This window comes from Leptodactylus fuscus, chromosome 7, assembly GCF_031893055.1.
Source record: "Leptodactylus fuscus isolate aLepFus1 chromosome 7, aLepFus1.hap2, whole genome shotgun sequence".
Taxonomy (NCBI): Eukaryota; Metazoa; Chordata; class Amphibia; order Anura; family Leptodactylidae; genus Leptodactylus; species Leptodactylus fuscus.
In genome coordinates this window covers 122049357-122070297 of record NC_134271.1, presented here as the reverse complement: position 1 = coordinate 122070297, position 20941 = coordinate 122049357, and the positions used below count along the sequence as shown (strand labels likewise).

The following is a 20941-nucleotide window of genomic DNA, read 5'->3' as shown; positions in this document are numbered from 1 at the left end:
GGCGTTCAGAGTTACAAAGGAGATCTAAGTCAAAGTCAGATGCAGATCACTTCCAGAATAATTTTAGAGGAAACCTGTCACAATATACTGCAGTCCTATCTAGTGGCAGTATATTATAGGCCTTCTACACTCACCGGCCACTTTATTAGGTACACCTGTCCAACTGCTCGTTAACACTTAATTTCTAATCAGCCAATCACATGGCGGCAACTCAGTGCATTTAGGCATGTAGACATGGTCAAGACAATCTCCTGCAGTTCAAACCGAGCATCAGTATGGGGAAGAAAGGTGATTTGAGTGCCTTTGAACGTGGCATGGTTGTTGGTGCCAGAAGGGCTGGTCTGAGTATTTCAGAAACTGCTGATCTACTGGGATTTTCACGCACAACCATCTCTAGGGTTTACAGAGAATGGTCCGAATAAGAAAAAACATCCAGTGAGCGGCAGTTCTGTGGGCGGAAATGCGTTGTTAATGCCAGAGGTCAGAGGAGAATGGCCAGACTGGTTCGAGCTGATAGAAAGGCAACAGTGACTCAAATAGCCACCCGTTACAACCAAGGTAGCCAGAAGAGCATCTCTGAACGCACAGTACGTCGAACTTTGAGGCAGATGGGCTACAGCAGCAGAAGACCACACCGGGTGCCACTCCTTTCAGCTAAGAACAGGAAACTGAGGCTACAATTTGCACAAGCTCATCGAAATTGGACAATTGAAGATTGGAAAAACGTTGCCTGGTCTGATGAGTCTCGATTTCTGCTGCGATATTCGGATGGTAGGGTCAGAATTTGGCGTCAACAACATGAAAGCATGGATCCATCCTGCCTTGTATCAACGGTTCAGGCTGGTGGTGGTGGTATCATGGTGTGGGGAATATTTTCTTGGCACTCTTTGGGCCCCTTGGTACCAATTGAGTATCGTTGCAACGCCGAAGCCTACCTGAGTATTGTTGCTGACCATGTCCATCCCTTTATGACCACAATGTACCCAACATCTGATGGCTACTTTCAGCAGGATAATGCGCCATGTCATAAAGCTGGAATCATCTCAGACTGGTTTCTTGAACATGACAATGAGTTCACTGTACTCCAATGGCCTCCACAGTCACCAGATCTCAATCCAATAGAGCATCTTTGGGATGTGGTGGAACGGGAGATTCGCATCATGGATGTGCAGCCGACAAATCTGCGGCAACTGTGTGATGCCATCATGTCAATATGGACCAAAATCTCTGAGGAATGCTTCCAGCACCTTGTTGAATCTATGCCACGAAGAATTGAGGCAGTTCTGAAGGCAAAAGGGGGTCCAACCTGTTACTAGCATGGTGTACCTAATAAAGTGGCCGGTGAGTGTATGTTATTCATTGTAATTCCTCCAAACATTTAGGAGTCCCATAGGCGGTCCAAATCTGTTGACTCATACAGGGAAGGTTTTTAATCACTACTAGGACCACCAACTGGACTCTTATAGCCAGAGTAAGGAAATACAGTATTTAAAGAATGAGTTACAGGTAATACTGAATCTTTCCCCAAAAACATTTATTAAAGGAATCCTATCATTCAAACTCATTTTTTTCTCACTAACACGTCGGAATAGCCTTAAGAAAGGCTATTCTTCTCCTACCTTTCGATGTCTTCTCCTCACCGCCGTTCACTTGAAATCCCAGTTTTTGTCGGTATGCAAATGAGTTCTCTCACAGAACTGGGGGTGGGCCCCAGCGCTCAAACAGCACTGGGGGCGTCCCCAATGCTGTGAGAGAATTCTCTCCAGCGCCGCCTCCATCTTCTTCTGCAAGGCCTCTTCATGCGTCTTCTTCTGGCGCGTAGGGGGTAAAAATTCAACGAATGCGAAAGTCGGGTCTGCCAGCGGGCCTCGGGCAGAGCCGACTTCACATGTGGGCGGAACATAGGATGGATTATGTGAATTCTTTGAAGGAATGTGGTAAGAAGCGCAACAATTACACCCATCTGTGCCAGAAAATTGATATAGACTGCATGCTGCCTGCAAATCTGGCTGCAAGTTCAAAGTGACAGATTCCCTATAAAAGCAACAGGAAGGGAGTCAAAAGAAAGTATCATGAAAAAGTGTGGGGAGGGGGAGAATAGTAGGGAAGGGGGGAATTGTGTGTTTGTATCTGGAGATATCATGTGCTTCTTCTTGTCTTCAGAACGCCACCTGGGCGGACCTGGCGGACACGGAGAGTGGGGAGCAGTCTAATAGTGAGGATGTCTGATAGGCTGACATCTATTTTTTTTTATGTCACGTGATCGACCCATACGTCCTTTGCGATCGACCGGTAGATCGCGATTGATGTATTGGGCACCCCTGATATACAGTTTTCTGCAAGGAGTCAAGGGAAGGTGGAAAAAAAGCATACTTGTCCCTGGTGTCTCCTATGGTCCTGCCCTTCCCAGGGTCTTGTTCCAGCGGAAATCCTCATATCACATGACCACGCAGGCCAGTCAGCAGCCTAAGTAAAGGACCTGGAGCCTCCCATGTGATGTGTGTGATTAAAGTTCCTTTCCTGAGGACACCGATTGGCCTCATCGGTCATGTGTGGCGACACTGAAGTAACCAGGGACAGGCGAGTATGGGTTTTGGGTTTGTTTTTTTTCTCACTTTCCCCTGCCTCTTTGCAGAAAACTATATATCCTCAACAACCCCTTAAAGGATGGTGCCCATGGCTGTGAGCTGATGCCTGTCCCATGCAGGGTAATCCTGTATGCATTGGATGGGGGGCCATTATGTTACACATGGGGGTATTGTGGGGACCATAATGTTACACATTATGGGAGCCATTATGTTTCACATGGAGGTACTGTTGGGCCATTATATTAAGAATGGGGGACACTGTGGGAGACATTATGTTTTACATGGGGGTATAAGTGTTATAAGTAATTTATAGGCAATGGCTACTTTGAGGATACTCTGTTGGGACTTTTTTTTTCCACTAGGGGCAGTTTACTTGAAGGGGTTGAGACATACTTGTCTAGACCACTTTAGCAGTCTGTGCATAAGAGATTGTATAGCCTAGATCTTCAGTGCGTGGAGTCTTAAGTTCCATAAAAGAAAGGACCTGGGAGAACTGTAATGCAAAATAGACTGTCTCCTGTTAATGGGTTAACCTGTCGGAAATCACTGTAACAGTGTATGGAAGTTACCTAGGCTAAGTATGAGAATATATACAACCACAAGGACTTAGCTGGCAATAGATAAATGATGATTATCACTGTTTTGGGTAAGTTGCAAGCAAAATTTACAGATACTGTAGGTTTTCTAGTTTATACTAGAGAGTAACCTTACCTATAGCAGAGGCAGTGGCGTAACTACCGTGGAGGCAGCTGCCACAGGGCCCGGGCCATTAGGGGGCCCGGTGACAGCCGCTACCACTGCGGGTTTTTTTTGTTTTTTTTAATAAGCCGTTACGGGCCCTATTCACTTGCCGATCCTGGCTGGGCCGGGATCGGTAAGTGACACCGCGGGCCCCACAAATACTATCATTATACTCGGGGGTCTTTGCAAACCCCCGGGTATAATGATCGGAGGCCCGGGAGAGGTAAGGGAACGTAAAAAACACTGTTACTTACCTCTCCACGATCCTGCCAGGCCTCCGTCCTACTTGTCTGACGTCACATGAACCCGGCCTGCTTCCCGGGTCATGTGACATCTGACGTCATAGAAGAGGGCCGACCGCGGACAAGACAGCGTAGGAGCCGGGGGATAGGTAAGTAACAGTAATTTTTTATGTTTTTATTCCTCCGGGTCTCCAATTATTATACTCTGGGGTCTGAAATTGTTTTGTTTATGGGTGTCCACTATGGGCTATAATACTGTGTGCAGGGGCCACTATGGAGGATAATACTGTGTGCAGGGGACACTATGGGCTATAATACTGTGTGCAGGGGCCACTATGGGGGATAATACTGTGTGCAGGGGCCACTATGGGGGATAATACTGTGTACAGGGGACACTATGGGCTATAATACTGTGTGCAGGGGCCACTATGGGGGATAATACTGTGTGCAGGGGCCACTATGGGGGATAATACTGTGTGCAGAGGCCACTATGGGCTATAATACTGTGTGCAAGGGCCACTATGGGCTATAATACTGTGTGCAGGGGCCACTATGGGGGATAATACTGTGTGCAGGGGCCACTATGGGGGATAATACTGTGTACAGGGGACACTATGGGCTATAATACTGTGTGCAGGGGCCACTATGGGGGGATAATACTGTGTACAGGGGACACTATGGGCTATAATACTGTGTGCAGGGCTTACTAAGGGACATAATAGAGTGTAGAGAAGGGGGTCGGTCGAGGTCTTCGGCGTCAGTTGGGGTGGGAATGTCAAAAGTTCGCCACGGGGCCCCTCCATTCCTACTTACGCCACTGAGCAGAGGGGTGGCTACTTGCCTATGAATTACACAATAAACTCATTCAACATTTAGACAAGGGGTTGTCCAAAGCAGGTAACTCATTTAATAAACATCTTAGGCTTGTGAGCATAACAAATAGAGAGTTATGCAAGCTTTATTGTACTGAAAGTACCCATAGACCTTCAATAGCTGTTGGCCAAACAGGTATTCCTACTAAACCCTTACTCAAACATACATGCTAGGCCAAAGCCAAGAACAAACAGATCGTCTGTTGGAATACTGCATGCCTTACTAATTTGTTAGGTTGTGCTAATCTCTGTGAGGTTTAAATGGGATTTTCCAGGGTAAAAATATTGATGATCTATCCTAAGCATACGTCAACAATATCAGATTGGTGGGAGTCGACTCTTCAGAATGGAGCAGGAAGCAGAGGTATTAGGTCTAATTCACACGGGGTATATTGGGCCGGATTTCGACACATAATCTGCGTCAGAATCCGGTTAAAAAAAACGCTTCCCATTGACATCAATGGGAGCTGGTCATTTCCTTTTTCCACGAGCGGTTTGTTCCCGCTCGCGGAAAAAAGAAGCAACATGCCCTTTCTTCAGGCGGATTCCCCAACTGATTCAACTGCGGACATCCGCCTCGCGATACCTCCCTCCCAACTAGGCCCATTCATTTGGGCCTAATCCGGAGTGGAAAACCACGACTGGATGCCGATGCACTGCACCGGCATCCAGTCACAGCTAGCCGTTTTTTGGACCGGAATCTGAGGTGGCCTCTGCGTCAAATTCCGGTCCAAAAAACTCGCTTGTGAACTAATCCTTACTCTAGCATGTATCCACCTTAGCACATGTGCAGGCACGTTACTCTAGCATGTCTCCAGACTATCGTATCAAGTCTGGAAATAATGTCATGAAGCACTGACCGCGTTTGCAGCAAGGAGAGAATTTTAGCCCAAAGATAAATGATGGCAAGTGTAGCTTTGGTGTGAGACTTGCCATCTGTTGCGACTGTTGAAAAAAACAAACGAAACTGATCATCCTGCGAGACGCCGAAAATTTCTCCCTCAATTATAGCATTTTTGGCTACTCTCCACTTCTTGCACTTGCTACAACGGAAACCTTCGTAATCTCTCTGACGCATACGCTTGGATCGCCGGCTAACTGTTCCAGGGCAACGAGGGGTGCCAAGAAAGCACTGTTCTTGTGGTTGTTGTTGTTGCTGCTGGAGCTGTTGCTCGTAAAGAAGTAAGCCATTTTGACGAGCTTACTCAGAAGCTAGTTCCTCAGTGGAAATTAGAGCACAAACCTCAAACATACTAGGATCTTGCAACGCCATTTCGGCTGATTCACAAAACGGTATGAGCCACAAAAACATTATTGTACTTACAATCTGAGATTATCTGTTAATTATTATGGTAACGTAACGTACAGTTTTGTAAACATTATAAATGGCCAAAATTTATTTATTTACGTACATACCTACTATTAAATCCTACTGTTAAGTAGATGGTACATTAACATGGATATGTTTTTGTCAAGGTGGAGATATACTAGAGTAATACCGGAAGCAGACAGCTCTGTTCTCTGTGAAGTGGCTGAACTGAGTCATTGCATCAATTGCTGAAAACATTTGATCATTGGAAGTGTAAGGTCAGCAGTTCGGCCCGATTCACGTCTGCGTTCTGGTTTCCCAAACGGAAACCTATACACCTTAAAAAGTGGTTACCTTCAGGAAACCCTTGGACATAGACTATAATGGGGTCCGTGTGGTTTCTGCTCGTTTTCCATACGAAACATGCGGAGAGAAAAGTGCTGCTTGCAGAACTATGAGATCTGTAGGTTTCCCAGGTAACTGCTTTTTAATGCATATAGGTTTCCGTTCAGGGGGTCCCCAAGCAGACTCCCCAAATGGAAACTCCAATGCAGATGTGAATAGGACCTTACTTTGATGTTCTGCCACTTCATATATGTCTATGAAACTACTGAAGATAGACAAGCTTTGTATTTAACTATTCTTGTGACTTTAATGGTAGTGCACTTGCATGCCCGATGCTCTATTCAGACTGGGGTATAAGGGACTTCTGTTTTAGTGCTCAGACGGAGCCCCAGTAATCAGACCCCCACCCTAAGACATTTATCACAATTCCTGTAGATAGATGATAGGTTGCTAACCTGATACATCCCCTTTAGGGTCATATGCTTGTCTGCACTGAAACAAATCCTATTGCTAATGTGTACAGCTAGTTGAAGGCAGTGACGCAGGTTGTGGTAACTAGTGCGGAACTTCCTGTTCATGCCGAAGCTGGCTGATATGTCTCACAATGAACCGAACTGATCATATGACTCTCATCCCTATTGTTAAAACCCTACACCCTATCAAGGCCTGCATCAAGCAATAGTGCAAATAATGTGATACAACAACAGGAATGGTTCCGAATTAAATTTATATCACTGTTGGATCACTGGCAGAGATCATGATAAACAGGTTTGTAGCTGATACATAGGACAAATACTGTGCCTGCGTTAAAGGATCGTGTAGATCAGAGGTTCTCAAACTTATTTTGTCTACCGCCCACTTCGAGAATTAATTATTTTCTACCGCCCCCCCCCCCCCCCAAAATTTTTTTACTTTACTACATCTTAAGAATCACAATCGCAGTCATTATGTTAATAATTAAATTATGTGTGTCATGTGAAAATAAGACTTTCTGATGAGGGTAATGTAAAACACCATTTTGTAATATTAGGAAAACTTTTATTCATGTTATTAAAACAAACATTTTAATTTTAAAACTAATCTAATGTGAAGGATGAATTTGATGATTTTTAACAAGTTTGTTAATATCAGGCTCGAATTTACTCAAAAACAGCCGTAAGTCACCGCGTTCGGTAATCTGCAACCGATTTCTCTTTTTAGTTAGCAACGTTGCCACAGCACTAAATCCACGTTCACACAAATACGATGATGGGAATGCTATCAAAAATCGTTGAACGATGGACCACAATCCAGGGTACAATTGCGGGATTGGCTTGAAGCTTGATCTGCCTTCTAAGCTGCCTAAAAATCTTCTTTCTTCCTGTTTGCTCGCGTCAATTAGTCCCGCCCCCAAATTATTGTGTAGCTCCGCCCACCTCATAGCGTGATCCTATGGGATGACTGAAGGGCCTGTGATGTCATTAAAAGGTCCTGTAGACTTGGATTTACCTTGTACGGAGTTTCCTAAAGGACCTGGCTCCTCTGCCCACTAGCAGCCTGCTCTATATAATAAAGCTTTATCCTAGTGAACAGAGAGACCAGGTCCTTTAGCCCAGTAGGATTTAGACTGCTTTATATAAGAAAGCGGCACTTATTCCACCCCCCACCCCTCTCTATCTCACAGCAGGGAGCTAGGTGATGTGTATGTGATGTGTATGTGTGGTGCAGACACAGGCTGGCTCCGTACACTCAGCCCCCCCCCCCCCCACACACACACAGCAGGGAGCTGCGTCATGTGGCTCCCTCAGCAATGAGCAGGGGGCCAGGTGCTAGTGTCCATAATGAAGTGAATAAAGTAAGATAGTGGACAAACAAAGCAGTTTTGCTGAAGCAGTGTATTTAGGAAAAGTCTTACATCCACATTAACAAGCAGTATAGATAGAATCATTGTTATACCACCCCTTTAAATTAGCCATCGCCCCCTAAACCGCTTCAACGCCCCCCAATCTTCTCTGTGCCCTTTACTGCCCCCCTATAGGCCTCCAGCACCCACAAGGGGGCGTTATCACCCACTTTGAGAAAGACTGATGTAGATAATGCCTCGAGATGGTTAATGGAATCATAACTAAACAGATTTGACGCAAATCGTAGGGGATCACTCACAAACCGGAAATGCTTAGTGCACCCTATGTGACCACTAAGGCCCAATCATAGGCTTTAGTGGTGACCTCTGGCGGATGACGTCATCCAGAAGACCCGGAGATCACCTTGGATTCCACCGTGAGCAGGTCTGGAAGAAGTGAGGGAAGGTGAGTATAATTGTTTCTATAACTTCCCTGGGCCTCCACCTATTATACTCTGGGGTCTGAAGCAACCCCATAGTATAATAATTTCACTTCCAGTTCAGTCCGAATTTGTTCAACCCAAAACGAAGCTTTGTGCTGAACCATCCAAAACTAAGCAAATCTTCAGAGGTTTGCTTATATCTAATAATGCCCATTTCTTTGAAAGTGTCAATTGTTAGGCGGCTACTGTGACTGAGTCTGAAAGGCCTTTTGAAATAATGCACATGAGAATAAAGTCTTAAAGAGGACCTTTCATGGTTTGGGGCACAGGCAGTTTTAGATATTGCTGGAAAGCCGAATTCAGCGCACTGTCGGTTTTCCCGATCTGTGCCCCGGGTGAAGAGCTATAGGTGCCGGTACCGTAGCTCTTCACAGTCAGAAGCACGTTCCTGACAGTCTGTCAGGAACATCCTTCTTCACAGCAGCACCTATCACACTGTACTGTGTGAGCGGGGAGGAATGCCCCCTCCCTCTGCTCACAGTGCTCGTCCATAGACAAGTATTATCAGGAGGGGAGGGGGCATTTCTCCCCGATCACACAGTACAGCGCTATAGGCGCTGCTGTGAAGATGGACGTTCCTGACAGACTGTCAGGAACGCCCTTCTGACTTTGAAGAGCTACGGTACCAGGACCGCTAGCTCTTTACACGGGGCACAGATCGGAAAAGCTGAATTCAGCGCACTGTCAGCTTTCCGGCAGTATATAGAACTGCCTGTGCCCCGGACCATGTAAGGTCCTCTTTAATTTTCATGAAAATGGAGCACAATGCAGAATAAAAGAGGCATCTTTGGAAATGTAGAAGCTGCCCTACAAGGTACTGTCTTTAGTCTGATACCGATATTCCTGTAGACAGATAGTTTTGCCACAAGACTAGTTTTCTGAAATCCTTTTTTTTTTTTTTCTTTTTTTTTTTTTCTTTTTAAATGGCAAGGTAAGGAAGGTTGTGGCCAACCATCATACTCTGAGTACTATAGAACAAGACCACTCTGACATTTCTAGAACCTAGATCTTAGCAGAGGAAATCCTGTGGAAGTTCCCTTTTCTTAGACTCAACATCTTTTTACTGCAAACATTCGAAGACAAAAATAGGTACATTCCTTTCTGTTCAATAAAGAGGGTCTGTGATCCGTCCTCCATGTTAGTCATTAACCACCTTATCACTTTATAACATTCTTAAATAGGAACTGACTCTTTCCTATGACCGATTTTTACTTCCAACATCATGTTTTAAAGACCCTCCACCCCTTTCCCCCAAGAAAACCACTTTTCAACGGTCGCCCTAAAGAGGTTTCATTGTACATGTAATTAAATAACATATATGATTTATTTATTAGCAGCAAACCAATAAATTGTCAATAGTTGGTCAAGTCACATTCTGATCAGTTCCGAGAGTTCCAGAGTCTGTAAGGGACAAAACTGGGAATTCTAAAACCAGGCTGTCAATGTAATCATCCATGTCCAGGAGGTATAACAGAGGAATTGATCATAACACATGGATCTAAGAAAATATGCTCCACATTTTTATGGCAAGGCTAGTAGGTCCACTTCATTTTTTTTTTATTTTTTTTTTATTTATATAGCACCATTAATTCCATGGTGCTTTACATTTGGGGGTTACTTACAATTTGGGGGTTACATACAATACACAGAATATACAGGTAAATATAATACTAACAATGACTGACTGGCACAGTGGGGTAGAGGGCCCTGCCCGCGAGGGCTTACAATCTATGAGGGAAGGGGGGTAGAGACAGAAGGAGAGGGGGAGACTGTACAGATGGCGGTGCGGTGATAGTGTTATTGGAGGTTGTAGGCCTTCCTGAATAGGTGAGTCTTCAACGCCTTCTTGAAGCCTGTGATTGTGGGGGTCAGTCTTATGTGTCGTGGTAAGGAGTTTATTCTTCTTTTTATTTTCATGTCTTTCAGCTCTTGAATGTAGTGTCTTGCCTGGCAAAAACGGGTAAAAGGATCCTGGTGCTCGGTAGGAAACACATGTTAGTCCCCTCCAAGAGATGGCTAAAAGAAGACATTCTACATTTGCAGGAATGTGCAGACTGTTTTTTCCTGGACAACATGTGAGTACAGCTCTGTTTGTTATATTTTAGCACCTAAATAAGGAAGTGATATCTACTTACTAGCCACATTAAAGGGGTTTCCCAAAAACGCACAGGATAGGGAATAAGTGCCTGATCACTGGGACCCACAGTGATCATGGGAAGGAGAGTCCCCTTTGTGAATAGAGAAGTACTGGACTTACATGACCACCACTCCATTCATTTCTGTGGGATTAATGGAGCACTATACTTCGCTATCTCCATCAGTTACAATGAAGTGAATAGAGCAGTGGTCACATATGCTCAATATAGGACCATCATCAGGACAGTACTGGCATTACTGCTGACATGGGCCCCCCTTCCCTCACAGATTGTAAGCCCTCGCGGGCAGGGCCCTCTACCCCACTGTGCCAGCTGATCACTGTTAGTATGATATGTACCTGTATATTTTGTGTATTGTATGTAACCCCAAATGTAAAGCACCATGGAATTAATGGCGCTATATAAATAAACAATAATAATAAAAATAATAATAATGGGCCCAGATGGAATTTTAAAAGAATGGGCCTACTATTGCTGTCTTCTGGTTCTCACGCATGATAACTTTCACCTACGGCAATGGAGCCTCCTAGGGTTCAGGCACACACTAAACAGCATGCAATGGCGAAGTCTACCCACATTTCAGAAGATCCCCATGCCATCTGTCTCCCCTTTCTATCCCCTATCGCTCAAAGGCAACATAGCTTGTGTTGTCATCATGTGTGGAGAGAGAAGAGGATGAGGCTCATCCTACCCGTTTTCAACTGATCGCCGCAGCAAATTTATCTAGGTTACGCCATGTCTCAAACCCGCTCATGCCCCTTCTAACCACATCTAATCCCACCCAGTCCATTATTGCCTCCACATGGTGTATTATTCTACTATGGCCCCCAAACGGTATTATGAACCTTAATTGGCCCCCATACAGTATAATGTTCACCCCATGGCCCCAAACAGTATAACGACCCTCATGCCATGGTGATATGTCCCACTTGTGACTCCCACAAGGTATAATGACCCCTTTGTGGCCCTCAAACCATATAATTTTTCCCAATTTTTCCCTAGTGCTTCTCCTCCTCCCTACTGTATATTGTCCTCCTGTGCCCCCACATGGTATATTGTCCCACTATGGCGGCCGCGTTGAATAATATTCCCTTATGGCCCCTACCGACATACCCTCCAAGTGGTGTGCACCTGCACTGAAATCTACGCTAGCTTATACCTTGCATTGATTTTTAGGAATCCATTACGCCATTCTATGCTAAATGGTGTGAGTGGTGCAAAATAGAAAAAGTTGCAAATATTTGCGCAAAAAAAAAAAAATCAACAACCCAGTTTTCTCAAAAAGTTTGTGACTTTTCCATGCCTTGTGTGCCAGAAAACCGGAATGCAAGGCATAATAAATCTAATTCAGTTTGGCAATAGATCATAAACAATATCATAAATAATATATGTTTGCTGTCATCCTTTGTTTATTTTCAAAGGATCGGTCCATGGTCATGTGATATACAGTCCATGATCATGTGATGGACACACAAGTGCACAGCTTGTTACAAGGCAGATGTCTGATGACTGTGGACTGTATATCACATGACCATGGACTGTATATCACATGACCATGGACTGTATAGCACATGACCATGGACTGTATAGCACATGACCATGGACTGATTATCATCCACTGGAAGTAAACAGAATGGCAGTAAGAAAGATAATAAAAATAGATAACAAGACTCAGTTGTGACTTGTCGTATGTGTTCCTTTTATGCAGATCACTAGATGACCCCTTCCTACTATATGCCTGTCTAAACTCTGGCAGTCACTGTTGCTTTATTACCAGCGATCTTCTAAGGGACCACAAAGCGTGCCTGCCCAGTACAGAAATACGGCGTCTCTTCTTTAAGTGGCAGCGAGGACACCAGCTAGTGCTACCCTTCTACTCCAGGGGGAACGTTCATTTGCGGGTAAATACCGTTTACCATTCTTTTCTACTTTTATAATATTGTCCAGTTTTATGCCACTTGTCTACAAGCATCAAGTCACCTAATACAATTTCCCTTGTTTTTGTACCATTTACATTTTGGCAACTTTGCTAATTCTTGGGCTTTCATTTGGGTAATCCTTAAGCTTCCGACAGACATCAAGATCTTTATCAGCAGGACCCTATTTTATCCCTGTGAGGGCTGATGGGGAAAGTAGATGTTTGGTGCTGTTTCCCCAGAAATAAGTGGCACACAGATAGGGGTCTGACTGGCATTCATGTTTCCTGCCTTTATACGTGTACATATGGCGTGTGTTCAGCAGTGTAGAACATAGTAGGAATAGGTTATATCAGCATGGAGACCTCCCAGGCAGTGGCGTAACTAAAATTTTGTGCCCTGGTGCAAACATCGTAGTCTTGATAGCGACGGTTATGGGTGCTGCAGAGGTATCTGAGATACTTGAAAGGCATACAACTATAGTACACACCAACGTGGTTATCAAGAATCTAGTGAGTGAGCAGCGCCCAGTATCTAAACAATACTGGGAGCTGTGTGGTGTGGGAAACAGCAGATCTGCAGAATTTCTAACAGTCTAATAGATCAGCGGGAGTCCAACACCTGGGTCCTCTGCTGATCAGCCGCTAGACGGGACTGTGGTGCGTTACTGAGCCATTCACTTTTTACAATGTACCGAATCTGTTTTATAGTGACCGTGCAATGTAATAACATCACATGGCTCCTAAAAAACAGACGGCGCCTGAGATAAATAGTGAAGGCTGTTCACAGTATAATATGTTCTGCAGACCCCCCTCCCCCCCGCACTATAATGCTTCACAGTGTCCCTACAAAGTATAAAATCCTCCAAGGACCCCTCACCCTCACAGTATAATGTTTTTTGAAAGTTTGAGACACTTTAGCTGAACCCCACAAAATTAGTTTCTACAAATATTTATGAGGCTCGACCCTCTGGTTAGTTTTGGTGCTATTATTTTACTCCTCTTGCATAAAAACTCCAGAAAGCTTTATTTTTTCAGGCTGCCCTTACATTTCTCATAGACGATTGAACACTGACCCTTATAACTTTATAATGAGGGGGCAACATGGTGGCTCAGTGGTTAAGCACTGCAGCCTTGCAGCGCTGGAGTCCTGGGTTCGAATCCTGCCAGGAACAACATCTGCAAGGAGCTTATATGTTCTCCCCGAGTTTGCGTGGATTTCCTGCCATACTCTAAAGACATAATGATAGGAAACTTGTACATTGTGATCCCTATATGGGGCTCACAATCTACATAAAAAATAAATAAATAAATGTAAAAAAATAAAAACTTTATATAGAAATACTTGTGTTAGTTATGTTGGGAGTAAATATTACAGTAACTTTCTTCTTTGTTCCCGTAGCCAATCCAGACTTATGATACCATCCTGCAAAATACAGCAGGCTCTTGGCACATTCCATATGATGAATCTTGGATTGAGAGAGCCTCCTTTGAGGTGCCTAAGACTTGGCTGTGTCTGAAGAAGATTGCCTAGCAGTATCGACTGGTCCATGTTCATTATGTTTTGGGGAATTATTACACATTTGTATGTGTTTTAATAAACCTTATTGAATCTTTCATTTTTACTTTCTCTCTGTTTAATGGGAGTTTGCACAGGTTACCAAAAATCAGCTGACCTTGGGGCAATACATTGTGAGGACCTCTAGTGGTAGAACATCTGTAGGGATTGTAGGGTTATAGGTTGTACTTGATGGACTAATGTCTTTATCCAACCTCATCAACTATGTAACTATGTCATTTAATATTGGGATCAAAAATGGATTAAAGCCTGTATCCCTCTAGTACCATCACATGGGTGAATTAAAGTAAAAAAAAAAAAATATTGACTCATAAGTATAATAGCTTGGCCAGTTAAGGTAGGTTCCTAGTAAACCAGTTAGATGACAGATATTCTGTACATTTTCACTTCTACAGTGGCACCATTTACCGTAAAGAGTCACCTCCACTTCTCTTATCTTGTAGCTGTAGAATAGTTCAGAGAAGAAAAAGGGTCAAACTGAAAGTGGTACCTGTCCTAGATGTGTGTGTCTCTGCACTTTAGGATGTAGATTGGGTAAAACAAAAAAAAAAAAGTAACGCATACTAAAATTACACATGATGGGAAAGCAGGAAGTGACCTGAAGGCTTCTCATTCATAAAAACCTATCAAACTGGACCAATAAGAATCACAAAACAATGACTTGCGTATTTCTCACAAAGTGTATCGGGCAGGATCTAGTCAGTTGGCACTTTGTTCCGCAAGATTTATTAATTCTGAGTATAATAAACATAAAACTGATATTACACATTGGATGAAAGGACAGCTTCTATTCACAAGGGTCTCCAAACTGTCCATAGATAGCAGATGTAGATTGAACTCCATAATCTCTGATCTTTTATGCCGGCAGAGAACTTTTCACAAGTTAACATGGTATATGATCTGCCAGTAGCATGCTAGAGAACAGGAGGAGCTGAGCAGATTGATAAATAGTTTTGTGGGAAAGGATTCTGTACAACTTGGCATTTATCAATTGAAATCTCTGCTCATTCTATGCTTAGGAGTCCAGTGGGCGGGCCTGCTTAGCTATGGACAGCTATCTCTCTGCTGTGCTGAGGTAATGGAAAGATGAGTGACATCATGACATGTCAGCATACCTTTCAGCCTTATTGGATTCTGTAGATCAGACCTGGATTTTTGGTGCTATCATGGGTGGCTGTATGTCCCAACTACAACTCCTGCCGATGAAGTTGAGTGCAGTGATGAAGCTCAGAGCCTGCTTCACCATACAGCTACTTCCTTTGCAGCCATTAGCTTGGAAGCAGGTAGGAGCGATATGGTGACATCACTACGTGACATCTGTTGCTTCTATGCTGCTGGGGCAAGGAATGGACTGCGAGGGGAACAGGATACCATGACTATTACTATTTTGTTTCTGAATTTCTCTATGAGAGCTACTAGGACAGGGACATTATAGTCGTCAATATAGGAAGTACTTATACTTCTACCGTCTCCTGGCTTTGGATCAAAACAACACAGCAAAATCTGCAATTAAAAAAACTGCATTTCCTCAACATGGGGCCTAAGACTGGGTTCACATAGCAAAAAATGAAGAGAAATTCCTCTTCATTTTCCACCTCCTTATACAACCCCGGGATTGCCGTGGCGGAACGCCGAAGCAGTGCGTCAGTATTTTGTTGTGGATTTCCTGCGCTGATTAGATGAATGGGCATTATCAGAAGGGACTCCCGAGCAGCGAAATCCGTGGCAAGATCAAGCAGGGCACTGCTTTTTTTTTTTTTTTTTTTTTTTTTTTTACTACGATCTCTGCTTGCCATTGAAACAATGAGGATTCGGGATGGCAGATTCTTCTGTTTGAACCTAGTCTTATACCATACAGCTGCAGATTTTGTGCAGGGATATTCTGCAGTGTGTTCTCCTGCAAGCCAGTACATGAAAAAAACACCCAAAATTGTATTTTGATTTATTTTTTTAACTGCTTTCCACCTTTTCCGTGCTTTTGCCTTTTATGTGATTTATGAACAAAGAATGTAAAAATAAATTTAAAAAATAGTAACTTCTAACCCTGTTAGGAGAATGACTTCTTATCTATTGGAGAGGAATAGGGCAGGACGGCGCTCACAGGTCCAATAGATTTTATTAATAAGAAGAATTGCACAGTGCAATTCTTCTTATTAATAAAATCTATTGGACCTGTGAGCGCCATCCTGCCCTATTCCTCTGCTGTTTCCCCAGTTGACACAACTGGTGCCTTTGAGACGTGCTGCTCCCCATACCTGGTATCATATACACCTTAGTACGGAGTTGTGAACGCTGTCACAACCAAACCAGGTGAGAGGCCACCAGGTCTGATACATTCATTACAATTATCTAAAAAGGTGAATAGACTATCTACACCAGGGGTCCTCAAACTGCGGCCCACCAAGCACTTCTGTCTGGCCCTGCCGACAACGCCGGCAGGCGTGCATTTATAATGAAGCTCCTGGGGAGCTCGGGCCAGGCCATGGAGCGCACTTCACTTTACCTATTGGAGGGCACCGCTCCCGATGTCTGTGCGACCTGCTCTGCCTCCGGCCCACTGTTTAAAAAGTTTGAGGACCCCTGATCTACACTATAAAGTGTGCTCGGTGTTTTTCTATCTTTTACAATTCTTATCTATTGGGGCATTCCTAGGATTTCTCTATCTGCCATGAGCTTGTATGTGTTTCTCTCCTGTTATATACTACTGTACCATCTATGAAACTGTATCACTGAAATTTCCCCATTGTGGGTCTATTAAAGGATTATCTTATCTCCTATCACTTATCACAGCCATACCACAGACATTTCTTATACACTGTTCTTTCCTGTAAATTGTGCTTAGCCTGCCCATTCAACTAGCTTATTACATCCTGTGATTATTAAGAACAGGCCACAGAACATTCTGATCTTATTGCGTTCTTGTCAGCATTTATAAAAGGGAACAAGTGGGATTACGTAATATTCAGGTTTATTTTTCAAAGTCACAAAGTGAAGTGGATCAGATACTTCTTGACTAATCAAGCAGAAAAAAAAATCCCCACTTAGAGTGTTATAAAATCCCATAGCAACATACAAGGTAACCACCCATCAAGATCAGGTTGCCCTAACTGTATGGAGCATGAATTAGTGATAGACGCCACGATCCTAAAAAAAAACTATGTTTGACGCTAAGGTGATGGCTTGTGGCCAGTGTTACAGAGTAACTTAGTTGGCAAGGTTGAATAAAAGCACAATGTCCATGAAGTCTAACCTAAAGCCTTGATGCACGGGAAGGTAAAAACCCTTATGAGCTGCATTCCAATATTATGGGGGAAAAAAACTCTCATGGAGAATAAATCCTGGCATAAATAAATCTCCTGGGTTAAATAATATCTATGTCCTTAGGATGCAAATACAGATGAACAGAACGATGAAGCAGGGAACTGTTGGCTCCCTGGTCCACCATTCACCCAGTGGTTTCGATACAGATAGGTGCAATGCAATGACATCATCAGCCAGTAGTGGAGACCTGCATCAGAAATATGAAGAGGGCAAATTCCTTTCCTGTGGGAGTCACTCTCTCACCATAATGTTGAGGCTGGTAAATCCAATCAACAAATACCGGGTCCCATGTCTGAAAGTCAGTTGTGTGAATGCAGGGTGTCTCTCCGGTTCTAAGTAGAGTCCTGGAAGTGATGATATGGACCTCATAGAGTTCTGAAGAGCAAGACGTTCTCCTGAATTCACTGGACTCATAAATAGAGATGAGCGAACAGTAAAATGTTCGAGGTTCGATATTCGTTTCGAGTAGCCCCTCAATATTCGACTACTCGAATCGAATATCAAACCCTATTATAGTCTATGGGGGGAAAATGCTCGTTTCAGGGGTAGGCAACGTTCGATCAAATTATACTTACTAAGTCCACGAGTGAGGGTCGGGCTGGATCCTCCGAGAAGTCTTCTCCTTGCAGCGTCCCCACGGCGTCTTCCGGCTCTGAATTCACTCTGCCAGGCATCGGGCCTGGACAAAGTCGACTGCACATGCCCGCACTACAAGCGGACATGCGCAGTCGGCTCTGCCCAGGCCCGATGCCTGGAAGATTGAATGAAGAGCTGGAAGACGCCGCGAGGAAGCTGCACAGAGAAGACTTCTAACGGTAGGAGAAGAACCAGCGTTGATTGGCCGACTGTATAGCATTCGGCCAATCAATGCTGTTTCTGCATCGAACTTTTACATTCGAACAGCGAGTGGTACTCGATCGAGTACGAGTATTTTGAATACCGTAGTATTCGATCGAATACCTACTTGATCGAGTACTACTCGCTCATCTCTACTCATAAACTATGTATCCAATGTATTGTGTCATTGCTCCTTTTAGCCAAATGGTATTTTTTTTTCTGCTTGTCTAGCTACTAGAAGTATGGACCTGTATCTTCAATATTTTGTCCTGACATAAGGCAGAATATACGGCTGTCAGATCTACATTAAGTTCACCATACACATTTAATAGCTCTCGGCCTCTCTCCTCATCCCCCATCTCATGCTTGCTCAAATCTGGGAAGTATGAAAGTTTATTTCTTTGGGAAGAGAGGCCTAAGCCACTGGTAGTCATTTTTGGCTCCAGTTATCTCCTAACAGAACAAAGTATTGGACCAATTGAAAACAAAAATGACTGAATTTTCTTCTCCGCAACATCTCTACAATATCTGACATCAGTTTCACCATTAGTGTTTTGTGTATGTCCCAGGTTGTCTTTATTCTTTACTGGCCCCCACATGTTATACAGTGACCCCTTCACACAGTATAATGTCCCATATTGGCCCCTCCACAAAGCATAGTATCCCTAGTAGCCCCTACAGTGTTTGTTACAAATTTAACAAACATTTTTGGAGTTCACCATCCACAAACTATTATTACTAGTCTCTTCAGACCGCCGAGCATAATGATCAGAGGCGCAGGGTTAGTGAGCATGAGCCTCTGCAATAACGTCACAGATCAGACTGAGGTCTATATTGGGCCTCAGCAGTCACATGGGTTATGCTCGAGTGACCCACGTGACTGGGCCTCAGTGGTCTGTGATGTCATTAAAGAGTCACGAAGACCTGCGCAAGAGCCTAGGAGACGTAACACTTTTTTAATTTGATCACCTCCCCTGGTCCTCCGATCACCTTGCGAGGTTCATCCTTCAAATACTCTAAGTGCATACCTCCCAACCGTCCCGATTTCCGCGGGACATTCACGATTCCGGTGACATGTCCCGTGGTCCCGGTTGGAGGGAGGTATGTCCCGATTTCAACTCAGATCTGAGTTGAACACATACGCAGCTGAAGCAAGGAGCTGACACAGGTCAGCTCCTCGCTTCACCGCTGCCGCCGGTTACTGGCTTGTAAACGCGATGTGATGACGTCACATTGCGTCTACAACTGTGCGCCAGTGAGAGAGAGAGAGAGGCGCGCAGAGTGCAGCGGGGGAACGAGGAAAAGGTAAGTTGAATGTGGAGGTGGAACATGAAACTGGGGGCAGATGAAGGAGAGGACGGCATGACATTGGGGGCAGAGATGGAGAGGACATGAATCTGGGGGCAGAGATGGGGGGACATGAATCTGGGAGCAGAGATGGAGAGGACATGAATCTGGGGGCAGAGATGGAGGGGACATGAATCTGGGGGCAGAGATGTGGAGACATGACTCTGGGGGCAGAGATGGAGGGGACATGAATCTGGGGGCAGAGATGGAGGGGACATGAAACTGGAGGCAGAGATGGAGGGGGGACATGAAACTGGGAGCAGATGAAGAGTGTATATGTAACTGGGGGAGAGATAGAGGGGGAACATATAATTTACGGGTGACTGTAGGAGGATTATACTGTGTGCGGGCACATGAAAAATTAATGAGAATGGGCGGAGTCAACACAAAGGTGGGCGGGGCTAAAATTGCTGCTGCGCGCTTAGCGCGCCGCACATCTTGCCCCTCTTTCGGTTCTTCAAAAGTTGGGAGGTATGTAAGTGCTGCAACCCTACTTATGATCCCTACTCCTGCCTCCGCTTCTTCAGCCTCTAGAGTTCCTGTGTGCTGGGCCGAATAGCGGTTAATCAATGGTTAGCACTGGTACCTTGCAGCGCTGGAGTCCTAGGTTTGAGTTTCTATGTTTTCTATGTGTTTGCACGGGTTTCCTCCCACAGTCCAAAGACATACAGATAAGTCAATTAGACTGTGAGTCCTGGGATTGTATTGACAAAAAGCTGCTGAAGAATATGATAGCGCTATATAAGTGAGCTAAATAAATAGTATCAGCAAAATGGATCCACAGGGATGAAACGTTCTGCAACGTAATACAGAGTGTGGATCAGTAAGTAAATCATTTATCTGCTGGAGTAATCCAGCAGGTAACAGCCTATTAAAAATCAGCAGGGGGCCCTGTAGCAGCTTTGGTTTGGTGGCAGCACCTTGATCTTAGGGGGCCTCAAAGGTCCCTCTAATACACAAAATATACCATTAATCAAAATGGACTCCGATATGCGTTGTTTGAAGTGACGCCTGTGGTCAGATGTAAACTGTTATTGGGGCTCTAGAGGTGGCAGGGACCACACTTGGCAGCCCCGACATTGCTACTTCTAGTTTTGCTGAAAAACATGTTTCAATAACACTGGCATTTGCATTCCCATTTTGCATCTATTACACAAGATGTGAATATACCTGGCTTTGATCTCTATTATATCAAAAATAATACTCCCCCACAGGGGCGTAACTACCATAGAGACAGCGGAGGCGGCTGCCACAGGGCCTGGGCCATTAGGGGGCCCGGTGACAGCCGCTACTGCTGCGGTGCAGGGGCCACTAAGGGACATAATACTGTGTGCAGGGCTTACTAAGGGACATAATAGAGTGCG

At 44.3% G+C, this 20941-nt stretch overlaps 1 protein-coding gene across 1 annotated transcript in view; it reads left to right on the top strand.

Annotated features, from left to right (window-relative positions):
• Positions 1–14070, top strand: part of PRORP (protein only RNase P catalytic subunit) — a 63137-nt gene extending 49067 nt beyond the window's left edge. Inside the window, exons 5-7 of the mRNA XM_075282993.1 lie at positions 10349–10497; positions 12287–12479; positions 13896–14070. Of these exons, the coding sequence (XP_075139094.1) occupies positions 10349–10497; positions 12287–12479; positions 13896–14027 (474 nt within the window). The 3' untranslated portion in view covers positions 14028–14070. The remainder of the gene's footprint in view (positions 1–10348; positions 10498–12286; positions 12480–13895) is intronic.
• Positions 14071–20941: the final 6871 nt, after the last annotated feature.